General features: G+C 39.4%; 1 protein-coding gene across 1 annotated transcript in view; it reads left to right on the forward strand.

Moving 5' to 3' along the window:
• Nucleotides 1–19,785, forward strand: part of TMEM132D (transmembrane protein 132D) — a 209,190-nt gene that overhangs the window by 169,962 nt on the left and 19,443 nt on the right. The window contains exon 5 of the mRNA XM_088532496.1: nt 5,521–5,664. Coding sequence (XP_088388622.1) covers nt 5,521–5,664 — 144 coding nt within the window. The remainder of the gene's footprint in view (nt 1–5,520; nt 5,665–19,785) is intronic.

The raw sequence follows: 19,785 nt of genomic DNA on the forward strand, positions 1-19,785 counted from the left end.
ACAATAGAACTGATTATACAGCAAGTTCTTACTTGAAATAAGCTTAATTTGCTTTTATTCCATCTCCTATTCCCAGCAACTTCAGCTTTTGTTCTTCCTGATGAAAGGGGCACACATTAAACCAAATGGTGATTTTTGAAGTTCTTGGTAGTCTTTTCGTGTTTTGCATCCCAGGTTAATCATCCTCTCTTTTACTTATGGTATACTTGACTCTCCCATTTAAACAAGCAGCCTCACAAATTGTTTTGTATTCTTTCTCATCCCAGTTCCTTTATTCCTTTGAACACAGAGAATTCAAAAAATTTTTCTTTTTTTTTTCTGAGTGCATCACAAAAGCTCAGAAATTATAGTGCAAATAAATAAATTGATCTTCTCTTTGATTTAATTCATATTATAGACTGTGTGCTTTGACATTTTAGAGCTGGACATGAGCTGCTCACAGGCTCAGAGCCCACGGTAATGTGCTACAACGAGGAAATTTGCTTTGGCCCATCTGCACCGCCACATATCTAGCCCTACAGCTGCTTGTAAAACTTGTCCTTCAGCTGCCATAATCTTATCATTATAGGTGGATTTAAGTGCTAAGAACCGAGGAACAAACCTCTGTGCTTGCAACTGGAGGCTGGGAGATGAGGTTGCAGTTCTGGTGCCAGCTCAGCTCTCCTGGGGCAGCGGGTGCTAATCCCATGGGATGGGCAGCGGGTGCCGGAAGCGCATGGAGCTGATGCCCTTCTCTTTGCTCTCTTGCATTCCTGCTTTCCAAACGCCTTCCATGTTGTTGCTTTTGTTTCCTCTCCTTGCAGCGGTAACGTGAGGAAAAAAGCTGAATTTGACCACATCCGTGAGAATGTCAAGCATTTATACTTTATTGGTTTAGAAGCTTACTAAATTTAAACAGAAGCATTAACATGGCCTTAGGCTCTCTTGACAGTTATAAACTCTTCCTTGGGGGGATTTCTGTAATGCTTTCTAATCAGCTTAAGGAGTTAATTAAACAGCTGTCACTTAGCTTCTTAATTCTGAGACTCGATGCTAAATAAGATTTGAAATTAGTTATGCCTGATGGGAGTGTGGTTCCTGTGATGCACAGGGGATGGCTGTGGGCTGCGAGGAGTGAGAGCTGCGCCGAGCTCCAAGGTGGGAGCCCCTGCTCATGCTCCAGAGGCTGGTGGATGGAAAACCAGTGAGGAAAATGAGGGATATTAGTAGCTGTCCCATGGTGCAGGTTGTCAGGTAGCTTTTTCTTCCCATGTGGTGGCCTGCCCTGCAGTAGAGATCTCAGCGATGGGTTTATTTGCATCGCTGTTGCATCCTGGAGATGTTAAACCCAAAAGCTGAGATAGCTATGGAAAACAAAAAGAGAACATGCTTGCTTTAGAAGTTGGCTATTTGGGCTGAAAAAAATATATTCAGCCAGTCTAGTGGGTTCTGCTGTGCTGGTGGAACCTGTGCTGTGATGCTGTGGCTGCTGCTCCATACACTGCCCTGTGCCACAGCCACACAAGTGCCATGGCAGGTTGTGGAGCATCAATATATTGATATGTATGCATCTCACTCATTAATTGCTATTGCAGAACAAAAAAATAAATCTACATGGCTATTTTAAAAATCTAATTATGTCATTCAACCCCAAAGATTGAAGGAGTCTCATCCCAACTAGTGTCAACAAATACATAGTAACTCCAGTTCTGCATTTCTCAGGCACTCCTGTCAGTGTTTTTCTGCTTCTCCTCCGTGCTGAAGGCGTTAAGCGGCAGATCTGCTCACGTTATTTTGGGGAAACGTATCTGCAGGTCTTTTGTGAAAAAAAAGGAGGTGTTTGTGAGGGCTAGCAGGGATATGGCATAAAAGTAGTGCCATGAATGTCACTGAAGTGTTTCTGGAGAAGGATACTGACTGTTGCTACTAAATTTTGTTTTGTATTTTAATATTAAACAAAGTGTCCCTCTTACAAACCTGGCACAAAGCCTCCAAGCTAAGCATCAGTTAGTCATATACTTATATACATAAAAATCATTATTAAGACAAACATTAGGAAACACTGTGGTACAGGGAGAGAAGTAAGGGAAGAAAAAGAGTTCTTCAGATTTATAAAGATATTGTTAAAGTCCTTTGTTTCACCCCAGGATGTATAAGGCAAAAGGAATCCAAAGGGAAATTAAATTGCAGGGATGCTACCAATTAAAAATGAAAAACTAATAGGTGTTCACTTCTGAATTTCTACTTAAATAGATGCTTACTGCGTACATCTTCTGAATATGTTTCTGCTGGAGGGCTTAGTATATTCAGTTATTTAATATGAATCTCTGCATTAGGTAAAGGATACTTACTCCAGAATGTTCTTCAAAAGTATTTCCAATTTTTTAAGTATGGTAACAGTTTCAGAATAAAGATTACCTGGTCTTCCACTACCATTACATAGAGAGAAATGTTTTCTTCTGATTGCTATTATTATTTTATTTGATTATTATTGGGGCACGATATATGTGAATTATAGAGTTATTCGACCTAATGGTTAGAGAAACATCAGCATCTTTTTTTATGACTGCTCAGGGAGTAAATTTTTATTAGTGAAAATACTTGGCTACAGCTTTGCAAAATCTGTTAGGATTCCCATGCTGCAAGACCCTTGCATCTCTGCTATCATCTATGCTAGTTATGGGCGAAGAATATATTGCCTCTTCAGAAGATTCCTGTATCACTTAAGCAGCAAAGAGTAACACTTTTGGCTTAGTAACTATTTAGATTTGTAGCTTTTACGTGCTGAGATTCTGAAATATAATCTCTGTATAACTATTTATAACTAGATAAGTATCACATTTTGTTTCCTCAGAATAAAACAAATTTGATATGCTTTTGCTATGAGAACATTAGGCCCGGTCTAGCCATTACTGAAGAAACTGTCCCTGCTGCTTAAATTGGTGTAAATGGTTAGTATGCCTCTCCTTCCAAGGAGAAGTGCACATCAGGTACCTAAAGAAATCATCCTCCAAGGGCATACTGAAACCTCTGCAAAAAGAGTGCATGGGCCAGTTATTCCAGCATTGCTTTGGTGGTCACCGTAGCAGGTCAGAGCACCTAAGCAGACATTGGCATGAACTTTTCTTGCATATTTTTTTTTCTTTGATTTCTTATGAAGAGAAAGGGACAAAGATTTTGTCTGGAAGATTTTTGTAACTGTCTAAGGATCTGCAATGCTGTTGCATGCTGCGGGTTGTGCTGGCTGGACTGTGCTCTGTTCTGGAAACTCATTGGTTTGCACATAGGTTTAGAACAAAGATACAAAAGCTATAAAGCCTCCAAATTTTGGCCTTTTAGTTTGGATAAAGATAAAATATGATTTTGCTTCCTGCAGCAAAACCAGATATGAATCTGTTTATCTCTTTAAGTAGTCCTTTTAAAATCGTTTAAATTATTCACTCAATTGGGTTAAATACAGGTCTGGGGGACTGTAGCTGCAGGTTCTGGGGCAAGACCTGTGCTGCTGAGCTCTGCAGCCACCTGAGTCGTAGGATATACAGAAATTTGGTGTTTATTAGCTACTCTGTGCACCTGCTTTTGCAAGGTGACAGTGAACAGCTGAGGTACTAATTAGGCTGTTTTTGCACCCATTTCCAGAAAAGATGTCGGGCACATTAGGATGCAGGCTGTATTCAGAATATCCAAATCCATGGCTTGGAAAATTCAGAAACTCAGAAAGAATTGTGAGGCTTTTGAAAATCATTCTCAGCTGCTACCTCTTACCAGGGGAAATTATACTTGCCTTTGGTAAGCAGACCTCATTAATCACACTGTTTCAAAGTCTTTGTTATTAAACCTCCTTTTGCTTTATAGAGTAATTGCAGGGGTCGTACCATAACACACCAACTGGAGGAAGCAGCCATTCCTGCTTGGGGGAGCAGGTCTTTCCAGCTTGGCTCTAGGAACAAGCAGGCAGATGAGTGCCCTGGCCTCGGATCATCCCAGTGAAATGAGATACATGCACAAGTGTTTGCAAGATCAGGATCTAATGCCTGCATTCTCTAATTATCATGGATGCTTAATAGTGCTCATTCTGTCATGCTGGCCTCATTGGCAGCTCACTGGAGCCTGTAAGAGTGGCAAAAGTATCTGAATAACCTACATGCAGTAAGTCCGTTGCAAAACCCAGTAAGGAAATAAATAAAGGAATCTGGAAATTTAATTGCAAATCTCTCTGAGAATCCACTTGCCAGAATAATATATGTCCTTCAGAGAACAAATATGTTCTCAAGACAGATGGGCCTTACAGTATAGGCAGATATTCTCACCTTTGCATGAATTATAATTTCAGAATATATGAAGAGCTTTTGTGCTGAGAGAGGGAGGGGATTGTGCTGAGAGAGGGAGGGGATTTTCTTCTTAAGTTCTCTTTTTGTGAAATCCTATTTCACCTTTCCCTAAAGATCATGACGACGACAGGAGAACTTTAGCAAAGCATCTATCAAAAGACTAGGGGAGTTTCTTTCTTCCCTGCTTTTTTGCAATATTTCTTTGAGGCCAAATAAAGTGCTTCTGCTCCTTTAAGTAATTGGGAGAGGTCTTTTTGATCTGTGTCCTTTAGATGAGAGAAATCTCAGCGTCTCCCCTTCAGCCCAAGAGGCGGCAGGGGGAGTCACCGTCTTCTGGCGACTTGGTTTCAATCTCTTACTTTATTGTCTTCCACAAGTGAAATCAGGTCAGTCTCAGAGCTCATAGCGTGCGCTATTTAGATAATGAGAAGTTAGCACTTGGGGGGCTGGAGAAGCTTTTATTTCACAAGAGCCAGTTGAAATCAAGAGCCTCTTGTTCTACGGGAGAGCCTGTGATTTGCAGGCACGCTTCCGAAAAGCTCCCCTTCCAGGAGCAAGCGGTGTCTTGTAATTAGGAATGGAAGAGCCCAGGCACCAAATCACGCTCTCTCTGCATCTTGGCATAAATCAGTGACGTGCGAGGCCCAGGTAGCTGAGGGCACTCACTAGACCCATTTTCTTTATATAATCGCACCTCACAATTCTCAATGTAGAAGTGATAGCTCGAACAGCTGGAATACATTTTGTAATAACCATCACGGTGACAATATAGCAGTAGCACGTGTCGTCGCACAGCTCATTTTGCTTAGGGAGACCAGCCTTTTCCAGCATTGTCGTTCCTGAGGGATGGTGCTTGTGCAGGAGCTTCATTCATGTGTAAGGAAATAGTCCCAAGCAAGTGACTTGCCCACCATGAAAAACCAAAGCCAGGATAACTCCTAGAAAACCCGAGTCCCAAGAGTCTGATTTCCTACCGTGCTGTGGGTCATGCAGTCACTTCAGTGACCGCCGGAGTGGTGGCACTCTCAATAAATTCCTCAGGAGGCAGAGCAGTGGAAACCAAGAATTCTTGGGAAGGAGACACAGTGCCCCAGCCCACATCACAGGTGGGAAATGGGGACACTTACTGAATACACCAACATTTCATCCTGAATATTTCATATTAATGAAGCAAAATATATTAACCAGAGGGGCTTTTTTAATCTCTTAGGAAGCAGAGATCCTGAATACAGCTATTCTCACTGGGAAAACTGTGGCTGTTCCAGTCAAAGTGGTCTCCGTGGAAGATGATGGGACTGTGACTGATCTTTTGGAGTCTGTGGAGTGCAGATCATCAGATGAAGATGTCATTAAGGTAGGATCATGTTGCTTCATTGTCAAAAGGCAGTGGCCTTCTCTAACATGATAAGTTCTTTCTCCTTTGATGGATAGTTTAGTCCCTTCCTAACTCTTCACTGCTGAAAGATACGGGTTTATTATCAACTGGTTTGTGTAGATTTCTTCAGTGGAGTAAACAAAAAATCCTAACTTTTCTGTCTTTCCTGTCATATAGCTGTAACTGCCTGTCAATTCCTCCCATTGAAATGCTTTGAGTTCACCCTTGCCTTTTTGCTTTCCAGCTAGAAGGGGTGTGTGGGGTCAGGAGGGTTGTCAGCTGAGGTTCTTGAGAAGGAAATAATCCACTGACTGTTGCTTTGCTGCTTTGGAACAGGAACCGTGTGACCCAATGTTCGGGTCTGTTCCTGTACTGACCCAGCGGGGTATCGTGAACAACATCAGCTTTATGTTGAAGTTTTATCTGGCCACAGCCACTACTAGAGGGTCTCACAGAAAACATGTTAATGGTTAAAACATGTTAATGGTAGTGGAAGATGTGGACACCAGTGGTGGTCATGGGAGATACGGTAGAAAGTATTACAGCATGATGAGAAAAATAGTTGTCTACAGCAGCTTTTATGCTCTCACAAACTTATCGGTGGCTGTCACTTTAGAAGAGGAAATGAGAGACATGGCTACAAATAAAAGTTAAAATTGATTTTTTTTAACATAACCAGAATGTCACAAAATGATTATACGCGCTGCAGGCCACCCCTTCAGCTGCAGGGAATCACAGTTATCCCATTAACTTTTGTGAACCGCACCATATTGAGGACTTGGCCTTTGCAAAATTTTCGTTAGCCTAAAGCTGACTGGAATGCTAAGCTTTCTTCCTGCTATGTTAGTTCAATTTAATTTGGATTCAAACAGCTGAGGGTAGTTTTTAGCTCCAAAACAAGCCTCCCTGGGCCCCATTAGCTGAAATCGGTCCTTCCTAGTGGACATTTTATCTCCTTTAGAGGCTCTGGAGTAAATTTAGTTCTTGTGCCAGTGTTGCAAGCTAGAACCCAGAGGCTTGCTTAGTAATCTATGACAGATTCTTGGAAGACAAATGGATGGTTCCTACCATCAGATGGTAAAAAGATGCTGGGAGTTAGAGGCTTATTTACAAGTTAAGTAACTTTATATCCCAGCAAGAGCAACAGCTTGAAGCAGGGTGCATAGATGAGCTTTCTTGAGCTGTTTCTAAATAGACTTTTTTTTCCATCAAAAATTGCAATATTTACATCCATTGGATCTGTTTTCTGTATGTTTTTCATGAAAATTTCTCATACGCAGGAGGAGGTCAAGGAATTTGAAAGTCCAGCATTGTTATAGTTCCTTTTTAAAATCTGCTCAGGTTTCTCTTTCTCTGAATAGCCTCCATGCTAGTATTTTCTGATTAACCGTGTCTTCCTATCTGTCTTAATCCAGCCATTCTTTGCTTCTGTTAAGCCCTTTTGGACCTAGTGTATTTGCCAAGTATAGCCAACTGATGGACTGAATCTCATTTTAAAAACAGAAAGAAATTATTTAGGTTCATTTCCTTGTGTTGTAGCAGTTAATGGACCAAAACTTCACGCATATTAATGAATTAACTTTTCAGTTTTTTGGAGACCTGCAAGAAATAATTTGAGGCCAAAACACATCCTTCGGAAGATACTTCACGAAAACAGTTGCATTTTCCAAAGTTTTAAGTTTATCAAAATGATTTAGCATATTCATGGGGCATATTCATTCATTTGTGAAATGCTTTTGGCTGACATGAATTTCCAACTGCTTTTGGTATGTAATTTCCTCAGCAGAGAGGCAATAGTGCTAGCCCTGCTTAAATATATACCTATCATTAATTTTAAGTACATGAATATACCTATAATGTTCTGCATGCTTAACTTTGCTCACATATATACTTTTACACAATGATACTAAGGATAGGACCTATGTCAGAACAGCAAATCACTAGCTGGAGATCAAGATGTTCTGGGCTTTTACAAACATCCCAGCAGAATTTGCTTCCTCAGTGCAGAAAGTCAGGTTTCACCAGCATTAATGTGAACAACCAATTTAAAGTATTTAATTGAAAATGCATCTCTGATTTCTCAGTTTACCTGCTCTATTTCAGACTTAGCATTATTCACAGAAATCTTATCTAATGAAAGTAAAGACGTATAACTAGCATCCAGCCTTGGGTTGGTAGCAGGAATTAGAGTTTCTGTTCTCTGGACATTAGAATAGGGAATATAAAATGAAAGAAAACATCTGCTTAAAATGTTTGTTGAAATACAGAGATTAAGATTATATTTTCTTGTGCCGTCCTCTTTACTGTTGTTGTTTTTTAATGCATCTGTCACAGAGTATCTAATAGATTGATTACGTCTTCCTGGCCAATCTTTTATCTCTACCTTTTTTGTGTTGATTAGTGAGGAGTTTAAGCTCATTTTCCTTGCAGAAAGAGGATGCCTCATTCTATCTATAGTTTCAGGGCGGCATTTATTACTCACTTCTTTCATCTGGGACTTCAAAGAACTTTAAAGAGCTGGACCAAATTTTGCATTGACTCATATCCTGCCAAGTTGCATTTACTTTAACATGGTTGAATAAGTCATGACAGAATTCAGTCCATTAAAACAATATCGTTAATGACAAATGATTATCTGAAACGATTTGGCCCAGAATAGCATGGTAACCATGCCAAAATGTGGAGGAGTGTGGTAAACTCTGTTTCATAAATGAGCAATCTGAGACACAGGGAAGTTAAGGTGAGAAATTTCCAAGGGCTCTTAATGAAGTTCTGACCTTTGAAGAGGATGGTAAAACACTGACTGAGCTCAGGGGAAAGAAGGATTTGGTCATGGGCCCTTCTGAAAATACAGTTCATCTGTAGACAGATTGGTGAATCACTAATGTGGGTCAAATTTACAAAATGGTTTAAATCAAGAACGAGGAGAGAAGAGAGGAAAAATCATCATGTTTTAATCTTTCATTTTAAAAAGACATTTCCATTTCAAAATGACATTCTCAAGGCTTAGTAAAAGCTAAAAATACTCCAAAGCAATGCTTTCCAGTGCTCTGTATTTGGGTCTTTTTCGTTTGATGAGGTAATTGAAAATCTCCATTTCCAGTTGCCCCCAAATGAGAACATTTTAGAACATTTACCAATTACCCCAAAATTCCAATAGATTTTCAGCTCTGCTCAGAAGCCCCGTGCCAGAAGTCACACAGTGAACAGTGCCAGCACTGGGAACAGGATACAGTTTCTCTAGCCCTTGTTTATACTACATGGTGTATTTTGCAGACAACTACATTCAAAATCTGAGTGTTATCCAAAATTGCATGCTTTTCTAACATGATTCCTGTAGCCTATTTACTTCTAGAACAGCTTGTATTTTTCCTTGGATATCAGATAAAGATGTAAAAGAGAGGACAGTGTCACTGTGCACAGAGTATTGATCCAGCTGCAGAGAGGGAGAGGCCTGGGTGGTGGCCAGGATGCACTGGAGGGGATAACAGGGCACTTTGTAAAATCCTGCGTGAATAAATATTTCAGAAAAACTTAGTTTTATTTGTGGCAAAATAACCTCTGTCTAGCCAAGTGATAGACTTTACAAAAACTAGAGTATCAGAGCATCTAAAATAGCCCGAGGCAGACAATGTTTTAAAATATTAAACTTTGAGCAGCTGTTTCTCCTCCTTACACTGGAGCACTTCAGGGGAAAGTTGAATTCTTTTAAAGCCAGTGGAGTCATAGGGTATAAAATCAAAGGGAAAAGATAACCAGGTCCAAGATTTTATCAGTTCCTGAGTTCAGTGCTGGCCCTTCCAATGCTGCCACTTTCCCCATCATACTGCTGGTGGCAGCCAGCTCTCTTTGTAGCTAATATCAGGACATTTGCCCTCATATGAGCTTTCAGGTCCTGCTTGGATTGGCCCAAAAGATAGAAGAATTTTAAAGATGCACAAAACCTAAAAAAAAAAAAAGGAATTCCAAATTTCCATCTATTTCTTGAATTTAAGCCAAGCTAAGTGTGACTTGAGATACATATCAAGGCTCAACAGCTCACCCAGAGAGGTCACACGCTCAAGGCAAGGCTGTCATGTGGGGTTGGATTTCCTATGGTTCAGGACACCCGGCTAGACAGGGAAACGTGAATGTGATCAGTGGAGTTTGTTGGAAGATTTCAAAGCAAAAGCTTCCACATTGGCAAGGGGGATTTTGGCTAGATTGCACTTTTGCAGGGGATATGGTTGTGCAGGGCAGCATTTTTATAATGGGAAAATAAATCTCCAGCGTGGGGGTTGGATGGAGATCAAGTTTAATCTGCTATGGTTTTGCACAGTGTGATGTGGATTCTCTCACCAATTGAACTGCCTTATTCCATCATGAATGACTTTGATCCCTCTTGAAACAAACATTTGATTTAAGTCAACAAATGGATGTTTATATTTTCTGCAATGTCTAAACATTTCATTTTGATAGAAAGTGTTGAAATCATGTCCTGTCATTTCAGTTCAGTCTCAGTATTCCTGACATCAATATCAGTATCTGAACTTTCCACCCTAGGATGAAGCAACTCTGGGGAAGAAAATCCTTTTTTTCTGATCTGCTTAGTTGTCAGAAGAGAGGGGACAAACTCAGAAAAATGCAATATCAAAAGTAAAAGTTTTAAGCTTAACTGTTGAGTTCAGCCTGTGAGCCACTAAAGGTGGTTTTAGAGGAAGCAGGAACAATTTTTACATTTTCCTGATAAGAAAAGCAGGAGTGGTGAAGCTGAGTTCTGACTGCAGAAGGGATGCAAAAGACTACTGCATCCCAGGAGTTGTCTGAAGCTCATAAGAGTTATCAGTTTCCATTCTTTCTCCTAATATGTTCCCTTTTCCTCTTAAAACTCTTTGTTCTTCTTTTCCAGCAGCTATCTGCCACTTTCTTTTAAAAGACATGGTATTACAGCACTTCATATGTGCTGTAAGCCATCCTTGAGATGAGGTCTCAAATTCTCAGTTGCTTTATTACCACACAGTAAAAAGTTACAATATACCATATCAATTGCTATATTTTCAACCTTTATTTTTTTTTCTGGACTTTTGAGATACCACATAACCACAAAATGACTTTGTGTTCGTTTGTCATTGGCAGTAGCATCCTGCTATTATACTACCTTCAGAAGGGATTGTTTTTATCAAAATGGAAACATGTGTGGCAAGATCATTTCAGCTGATTTTAATATGCTTAGATGCCTCTGATTGTATTGGTGCTAAATTGCTGAGTAGCAGCTGAGAAAGTGGCTGGTAATAAGGGGTAATCGTGTGGAGTGGGTCTCTGCCTCCAGCTCACCAGGTAACAACTTCATATGTTAGATCCCTGGCTAAAAGAATTGACTCAGGCAAGATAAGTTTAAGACATCAGTGGCTCATTCACTCAAACAGAGTATTTTTCCAATTCTTTTTCTATTCCCTATTAGGTAGCTAATCATGCTCACTACTTACTCAACCAAAGATTAATTCACAGGAGAGAGGAAGTATGCAGAGATGCAATGGAAACTGGAGAAATATCAGCACGTAGCAAATGTGTAACAAATTCACATGCTCGTGTGTAGCGTGCAGCACTATTTCAATAGATATTCCTTTACATGCTTAGGTAAGCCTGAGCTAGGAATCTTGGTGGTTCTCCCAGGGTGGCTATCCTGTTGTTTGGTGCTGTCCTTTGCTGCCTTTACTGTTTCCTGGCTTGCTTTGTCTTAAATCATGTTTGCCATGTTCCCATCTTTCCCCATCCTTTAGGTTTCCAGTTTTTTGTCTTCTTGCATTGGTACCCTTGGCAAGGTTTTCTAACAGCTTCCAGACAGTAACAGATTTAGCTGCAGGGATATATTAGACTAGCAAAACAGGTCTGTGGAGCAATATTTTGCCATGCTGAAAGTGCTGGCAAAATTGTTATTAGAATTAAAAGTGCTAATAATGCAGTTGTTCTTTTGTAAAAGTGCTCCAGATAGGAAACTAGGCACGCTTGAGAAGGATACATGTGTCTTAAGAAGAGCTGCTTTGTCCTCTTCCAGAGGTGCTTTGGGAGTGGCATAATCAAATTTAAGACTTGGTATTTTTAAAATTGCTCAGAACGGGCATGTTTTGGAGATGGTTGTTTTGGGGTTTGTACCATTCTATCAAGTGCACTGTAGTCCCAGTTTGCTCTCTCAGCTCTTCTCTGGTTTTCTGTTAAAACTTTTGACTATCCATTTACTTGTGCTGTCTCTTTGCAGTTATTTATAAACTAAATGTAGTACTTAAGAATGATTGCCAGGAGTACAGGGAAATAAGTTAGAAACATCTGGAAAGTGCTTTGAGATCCCCCAAATACAAAGGAGTAGCAGAGTCCAGTGTGATATCAAAAATAGCTATCTGTGATAGTTTTCATGCTTTACGTATTTGAGAGGATTTAGTCTAATGCCTCTTCTAAAATTGTGGCGTGGGTGTTACATTTATTTGCAAGACACATTAGTGCTATTATTTTTCATGCATCAGCTACCCATAAAAATGATGAAAAACTTGCCTTTTTCAGTCTTATGTTATAGTAGTGCTTTACTTAACTAGTTGCTGGTTTGGGGTTTTTTTTTAAAGATATTTAGGCATCCAAATCCAACTAATTTAAATAGGGATTAGAAATGTAAATACCTATAAAACTGGCCTTAATGGCTATTCCCTTTTAGTTAAAGTATAACCCTGTATTTAGAGCAGGTGGGTATTACAGAAAGCTGCTATTTTCTTACAACTTACATAATCTCTTCCACACAATTACTATTAAAAATAAACCGATTATTTGCAAGCAGGTAATTATTTTGTAAACATAAATGATTTTAGTATGAGTAAATTTAGGGCATAAGTTTCTTTAGACTTACGCCTATTTGTCGCCTTCAGCAGTTTCCTTTAGCGTTTTAACAAAATTTGCTGTAGCAGTTGAGATTTCAAAGCTCTTTGTGCAAACCTGGTTGCTGATACCAAAAATGAAACCTAAGAACACGACGTTCCATTACATGCTCCATTTCATTCCACTAAAAGCCGGAGAGGGAGAAGTGAAACCTTGATAATGAAGGAAAGTATAAATTGCCTTGGTGAGTGGGCATCTAAGGCACAAAGGCTATGTACTAAACTACATTTTATGCGTTGTCTGTAAGCATTATATTAATTGTACTTGACTGTCACTAAGAGAGAAAATCAGGGTCTGTCTCAGATATACACATGCATTTTCCACTAATGTTTGGAAGGGAGAGTCGTCCCTCCCAGGCGTTTGATTATATGCAGCCTTCAGCCCATATGGACACTATCCGATCTCACTTCTGCCATTGGAAACCCTGAGTTAGCCCACTGTAGTTGGCAGAATTGCTCTGAATTCTTCTGATGAACAGAAGAGAAAGGCTAAATATTATATATATATTTTTTAAAAAAAAAATAAAAAATAAAAAATTGTGTCCAGGCACAACCCTCACTGTCACTAGGTAGTTTAGTTTGGCATTAGCTTAACATTGAAAGCAAAGATCAGCCAGAGCCAATTTAGCTGTTTCAGTGCCATAGCCATAAGTCAGCACATGTTTCCTTCAAAGCTCTTCACACATTTTGATGAGGCTGAGCTGAGCTTCAAGCTTGTAACAAATCTTGAAAGCAGCTGTTTCCCTCGGGCTGAGAATTTCAGTGCTGCGATTTCACACGGGCCTGCAGAAGGGATAGGAGACATCCCCCCTGGCAACATAGTTGTATGTACTAATACTAATTTTTGAAGACACCTTGACAAGTGGCTTTCCAAATTGTCCCCTTTGTTGCCAGGTTAAACAATGTGTGTGTCTAGTCTCATCTCCCACTCCCTGTCCTCTAAATCAGTTCAAGTGGGCTCTGTTCATTGATGCACACTTCTCTGGAGCTCAGGCTGCTGGGGATGCTGTACATAGGTGTGAGCAACCTAACCCTGAACTTTTTAATATGCAGATCTGGCATAATCCATTGGTCTCCAGCAGAGCTAATTACTGCTAATAGCTTTCTTGGTTCGTCAGTAGGGTTTTTGTTGTCAAGGCACTGAGAAAATTGAGGGCATGAAATGGCATAACATGTGTCCAACACAGAAAAATTGTAGACAAGATAGAATTCAGATTTTTCTAGGGGGTCATGAATGAAAATGATCCTGAAGATATATTTTGTGGGAGAGGATTTCCTATGCTTAAGAGCACAGGAAATAGATAAAGTAAGAATCTGTTACTGTTCAACAGGTGTGTTTTGCAAAACTGAACGAGTTCAAGTCTCTCTTCCACTCTTTCATCAGCAGCAAGAGAGTTATCTGCTTTACACATTGTCAAGGGTGAAATGTTCAGCTGTTTACAAACTTCTAGTTTAAACAATTATGTTTAATCAGATCCTTATGCCAGAAGTTGGTATAAAATGTCAAGATGGTGACAATCCTTTAGGCTACTAAGTGCCCTTTCTTTTACAGTGGCTCTCCCTAGGCTTGCTAGTAATTGACTTTGACTGATCTGTGATTTACTTGATTTTGTATTTAATAAAAAGGTTCAAGGGTATATTAGAAGAACAACTTGGTTTTAAAGTTGATATTTTTGATGTGATTTAAGGTCATCGAGCTCCCATAGTCTGATAGGAGTTGAGTACTCCACTTTTTTAGGCTTCTGTATAGGGAAGTGTAATTCAAGAGGTCATTTTAAGTGCATGATCAGGATGAAATCTGAACTATTCTCTGGCAAGGACTTGCAGTGAGCAGGTGACATCCACTGACCCAAAAGTAGGACACATTATCCTGTTGTCATTGCACTTTCCCTTTGGAAAGGCTGTAGGTGCAGTGTAAATCCTTCCCTTCTGATGTACCCAGTATTTGCAGTGCACTGGGCAGGGTGAAGAGGGAGATGTTTATGCTTCTTGGATCCTGGTCCTGCTGCCAAACAGCTGCTAACAGATTTCATGGGTGCTTCAAGGCTACCCTAAATTTTAATGAGTTTTAATTACTTTAATGTTAATGAGACTGTCTCTCAGACAGGCTTAAAGGGAGCTTGATGTGCTCTCTCTTCCCAGGAACACCCCAACACAGCCCTCTTATTGGCGGATGAAGCAGCAGTGACCACTCCAGCTGTTTTTTTTATAAGGGGTTGGTGGGAATCCCTTATATGTTTTCTTTATTCTCTATAGCATGGCAGGAGTGCAGAGGGCCAGACCCAGGGGACCAAGAGCAAGTTGAGCATATCTCTGTAAGTGTGATACGTCCTTCTCATCAAAGAAGGGAAATAAGACCAAAAAAAAAAAAAAAAAGTAAAATACATATATAGATATCTATATATGTATATAGTACTGCTTTCACTGGCATCACTATAAAACAGGAGCAAACTACTGAATGCAGTTTTGTTACAAGGGTATAAATGGGAATAAAATGAGTTGTCCAGGGCATGGGACACCCCCATGAGCTCCCATTGCCCAATTGTCTGTTTCACTAAGCATTTATCTGACTAGCCTAAGGCTTTCTTTTCAGTTACATCAATCTTTCATTTGTTAGAGTCCTATTTTTCCCTTTAATGTGAAATGTAGCCTGAAATACTGAAAAGAACAGTTTCTAATTAAGCTCCTACCTAAATCTGTAATAGCTTCTGAAGTCACTGGGGCAGAGATATAAAGAACAATAATAATCTAATCAATATGTAAACATAGATGTAAACTTTTTTTCAAGGGATAGAGATTGAAAGACAGATCTCATGAAACCAAAGACAAAATTTCTTGGTAGAAATTCAATCAGTGCATTAGTTATCAGGGACTTTCATAAAAAATAAAGTAATAGTGCACATTTGTGTTTTAGTTCATAAATGTGAAGTGACAGTCTATGACCTAGACACTGAAATGTTATTATAGTCCCCAAAAAGAATAAGAGAGGAAATTGCGAATGCAGAGGAAAGAATTGTAATAGAATTGGGCATTGACACAAATATAAATCTCGAAAGGGAGATGGTTTTTAATGCATTATATAAAAGTTGGAAACCAAAGGTGTTAAAAAGATCATCTACTCATTTGGTAAAGAATCCCTAGGGCTATACAACTTTCAGCGGATAAAGCCAGATCTACTTAAACTAGGTGAATCCTGTTTAAAATTGTATGAGGAATAACACATTATAGGAGAACATGCTTCCATGGTACAAACATACTCTATTAACAAGTTGTGAAGAGGAGGAAAAAGCTTGCCTTGATCAACTGGAAAATTAACTTTGCTCATAAATCTTGTCAGAAGATTTCCACATAGATATGAGAATGAGAAATTATTCTTATCCAAAGAGCCTAACAAACAATATGGACATGCTAGCTAGCTATGAGGAATTGAAAGAAAATAATCTTAGTGAAATGAGTTGGCCAGGCTACTTCTGTGAATAGTGTTTTGTACATAAAAAGCTGGTAGGGCACACATGCCATGTGAGTGATCTCTCCAACTAAATGCTAATTTTGGAAGATTTATATTAGCTAGTGAAAGGTTTTCAGGCTTCACACATGTGCGTAAAGGCAAAGAAGCTGAAGTCTTCCTTGCTCGTGTAAGAGAAGAAGTAATGAAGATCCCCATGAAACTGTGCTAAAATCTCCTCTCAAATTTTGAGGGTGATCCAATAGCTCTTCCATAGTATTTCTTCAAGCAAAACATGGAAGCCAATGGGTCTGAAGTGTAGCTTGGTCCTTCCAGTATTCCAGGGGGTGGAGGAAGCACATTTAGAGAAACTATAAGCTGAGATTTCGGATCTGTTCATAGTTCATTTGTTTTTTCCCTTTGTTACGTGGAGTCCTGCTTTTCTAACAAATGAAAGAAAAGACTGCTGTGTAGCTCAATGAGATATGTGCATACATATTGGATATGGGGTGAGATAGAGCCCAGTAAATTTTAAAATTTAATAGGCCAAATTCAGATTAAAATCTTCATAAGAGGTTTCAGTAGTAAACCTATTCTGCATTTACATGGGTCTTTCCCATGGAGGGAGTACTTTTTTAAAAAAAAAAAAAAAAAAAAAAGGGAAGATTTTTGGATGCTGTTATAGACTTCCAGTTATCTACACAGGAGTTGTAGTATGATCATTGATTCATTTATTACACATTTATCCTTCCCATTCCAGTACTGACATGCTGAGGGATAGGAGCTCATGCCTTTTTCCCTTCCTGATATTTTCCACTTCTCTCCTTGTCCTTAAAGTTCCTTAGAAATGTCCACATGGCTTCATCTGTTTTTCTCTTCATGTCTTTACTGTCTGCCTCCAGAGTGCTTGCAAGGCCTCTTGATCAACTGAACAACATTTTTTGTTATTAAGCAACTTTTTTTGTTATTATTATTACCAACATCTACTTCTAAATGCCGAGAATATACAGGGCATGTCAATACAAAAGGATTCTATGCTTTCTGAGAGGGTCCCTCTTCCATAGTCTGGCTGTTCTCTTGAATTGTTTGGTCATTTGGAGATGGTTCAGAAAGCCAAGTTCAGGACTCACCTGTTTATCATCAGGTCAAAGTATGTGGTGTGAGTGCATGTCAAGAAGGAAAGAGCGTGGAAGCATGTGGAGAATCAAAGCAGCATGACTCCTGTTAGAGTCAACGGGGAACACGCAGCTAAAATCCTACATAATGCTTTCAAATTGCCCTCCACCTTCGATTCCCCATGCTTGCTGAAGCCAGATCCTACAACTTTTTATCGAGTGTTTTATTTCCTTGAAAATAAAAGGAAGCTCTGAGGAACTGTAGGCTCCAGCGAGCAACAAGATCAAGTGCCTTTAACTTGAAGGCCAAATGGCACCTTGACTGAGCTGCCGTATAACCCCATTAGCTGCAACAGGGCTATAAGGTTGAGAGGCAGAGCACAGTTTGGCTGGTAATTCTCTTGGGTTATGGCGGAAAAACCGACGTGATTTTTTTCTGATCTTATGCTGACCCTGAGCATGTGTTAAGAACTGCCTTTGCTTCGCTGATTGTTAGCACCGTGCACAGCCCAGACAGAATCCTGGAGATCTGGGCTGTTGTCTGCTCTGTTGTAACAGGCAGAGAGGTGAGGTGCAGACATTTATTCTCATGTTCATTTCAGTCTCTTTTAGTAAATTTATATTACAATAGCACCTGCATCTCCCAACAACCTAGATCTGCAGTTCCCCCTCAGAGACAGTCTGGTGACAGTCTGAATAGTTCTGAATAAAACAATAAATTAGGAATGAAAGGAGAAGCTAGTGAACCTTTCTGAAGTCATATGGCAGAGAATTAACATCTTCATCTCTTGAGTCATTACCTGGACTTCTACCCATTTGATGAGGGGGATTTTGTTTCATATGTTTCTCTAGAATAAGTCTGTGAGAGGAATCCATATTATGCCCACAGGGGAATCGATATGTATGTTTGTAAAGAAGTATACAGACAGACACTTGCTTAGATGATAAACATGGAGGCTTCACAGTCATTTTGAAGGGGGTGTTGTTTTTTGTTTGATTTTTTTTTTTTTTGCCAAATGCTGCAACACTGTTAGATAATAAGGATAGTTCAAAAGTAAAATGTTCATCATCATTATTGTTGTTATTAGTATTTTATTACATGGTGGAAGAGACTTGGAAATGAAACCGTATTGATCCGTAGTAATTTAACCAGATCAAACTTTCATTTAGCTGTATAAGGAAAATAGGATGCCTTTGCTCTAATCTTTTAAATATAATGTTTTCCTGGAATTTTCTTGATTTAATGAAATGCAATCAGTTTTCAGGCAGTGGCTCGTCTTGCACATCAGAGCACTTCACAAAGGTAAGTTATCACTGCTATAAATGTAGGTGAGCATAATATATTTAGCATTTTATCACATCTTATAAGGCAAGAAGAAAGTATCAGATAGCATTTACGTAGTCTGTTCACTGCAAACTTATTTAATTACATTCTAACAACATAAATTACATTGCCAGAAGGATTTCAGTTCACTCCAGGTCACCAGAAAGGGTGACGAGCAGTTGGGTCATCTTCTAGTCTGCAGACTAGATGTTCAGTGGAGCTTTAAGATGTGTCTTTCAAACGAATTACTCAATTTTGTCTGATAGCGTTTAAAATATATTTTCCTGTTCAAGAGGACATGTTTTAGTTTATGTTATAAGTCCTGAATTTGAGGAAAAGGTTAAGGTATTTGTCCCTCTTACTCAGAAACCCCCTCAATTTCTGGTAGATAATGTAAATTGCATAGATGTTGCCTAGCTGTACATTATATGTTTCATATCAAAATATATGCCTTAAAAGTTACTAAAATCTTTAAGTTGGCCTGAAAGGAACCCCAGGTCCAACTACTAAAACCAGTCCTGACAGTCATTTCTCTAAGTAGATATTTAAAATCACTTCAGATGACAGTTCTGCCCTTTATTTCAGTTGTCAGTGACCCATAAAGTTGAAGAGTTTCTGAGCTACTCTAGGTTTTAGGTCCTTTTCTTCACTACTGTCACTAGGCCAATTGTCCCGTACTTAATAATTTTTACCCAAGTTTGTACTTTGCTCTCATCTTTCTGTATCAGCATCTATTTATTTCAGACCATTTTCTGCAGTATCAGGATCATTTTGAATTCTAATCCGGTCCTCCAAAGTGCTTATAACCCCTCCCAGCTTGGCATCATCTGCAAATTTAATGAAATTAATTAAATGAAAATTAAATGAAAGACTCCCATTGACTTCAAGGGGCATTGGAGTGAACCCAAACTGTCTTATGTCTCTAAAAAGTGGCTCAAGTGAAATACACTTATTGCCTTACAGGCCGTTTTTGTAGGGGGAGAAGACAGATGCATGCTGAATAATTCAGGGTCATCACTGCAGACGCAGAGAGATTTAACTAATTTGTCAAAATAACGACCTTTGCTCAGGAAGGGGAGAAGCAGCTTTGGATGGTTGCTGTCCCCAGAGAAATGCCGGAGGAGCCTGGCTTTAGCTGAGCACCATGGGGAAGGGCTGGTTTGCAGATGTAAAATGAGAAGAAAGCAGTAGGAGCAGCGGTGCAGATGGTGGGAGGCCTGATACAGCAATAATGATGTTTTATTTAAGTCAGACAGGAGCAGCATTGCTCCCGGTGCAGCGGGATGCTTGGGAATACCAGGGTCACTCCTTTCTTGT

This window comes from Tinamus guttatus, unplaced genomic scaffold, assembly GCF_059628265.1.
Source record: "Tinamus guttatus ecotype Peru unplaced genomic scaffold, ASM5962826v1 Tinamus_guttatus_pri_ptg000459l, whole genome shotgun sequence".
NCBI classification, from domain to species: domain Eukaryota; kingdom Metazoa; phylum Chordata; class Aves; order Tinamiformes; family Tinamidae; genus Tinamus; species Tinamus guttatus.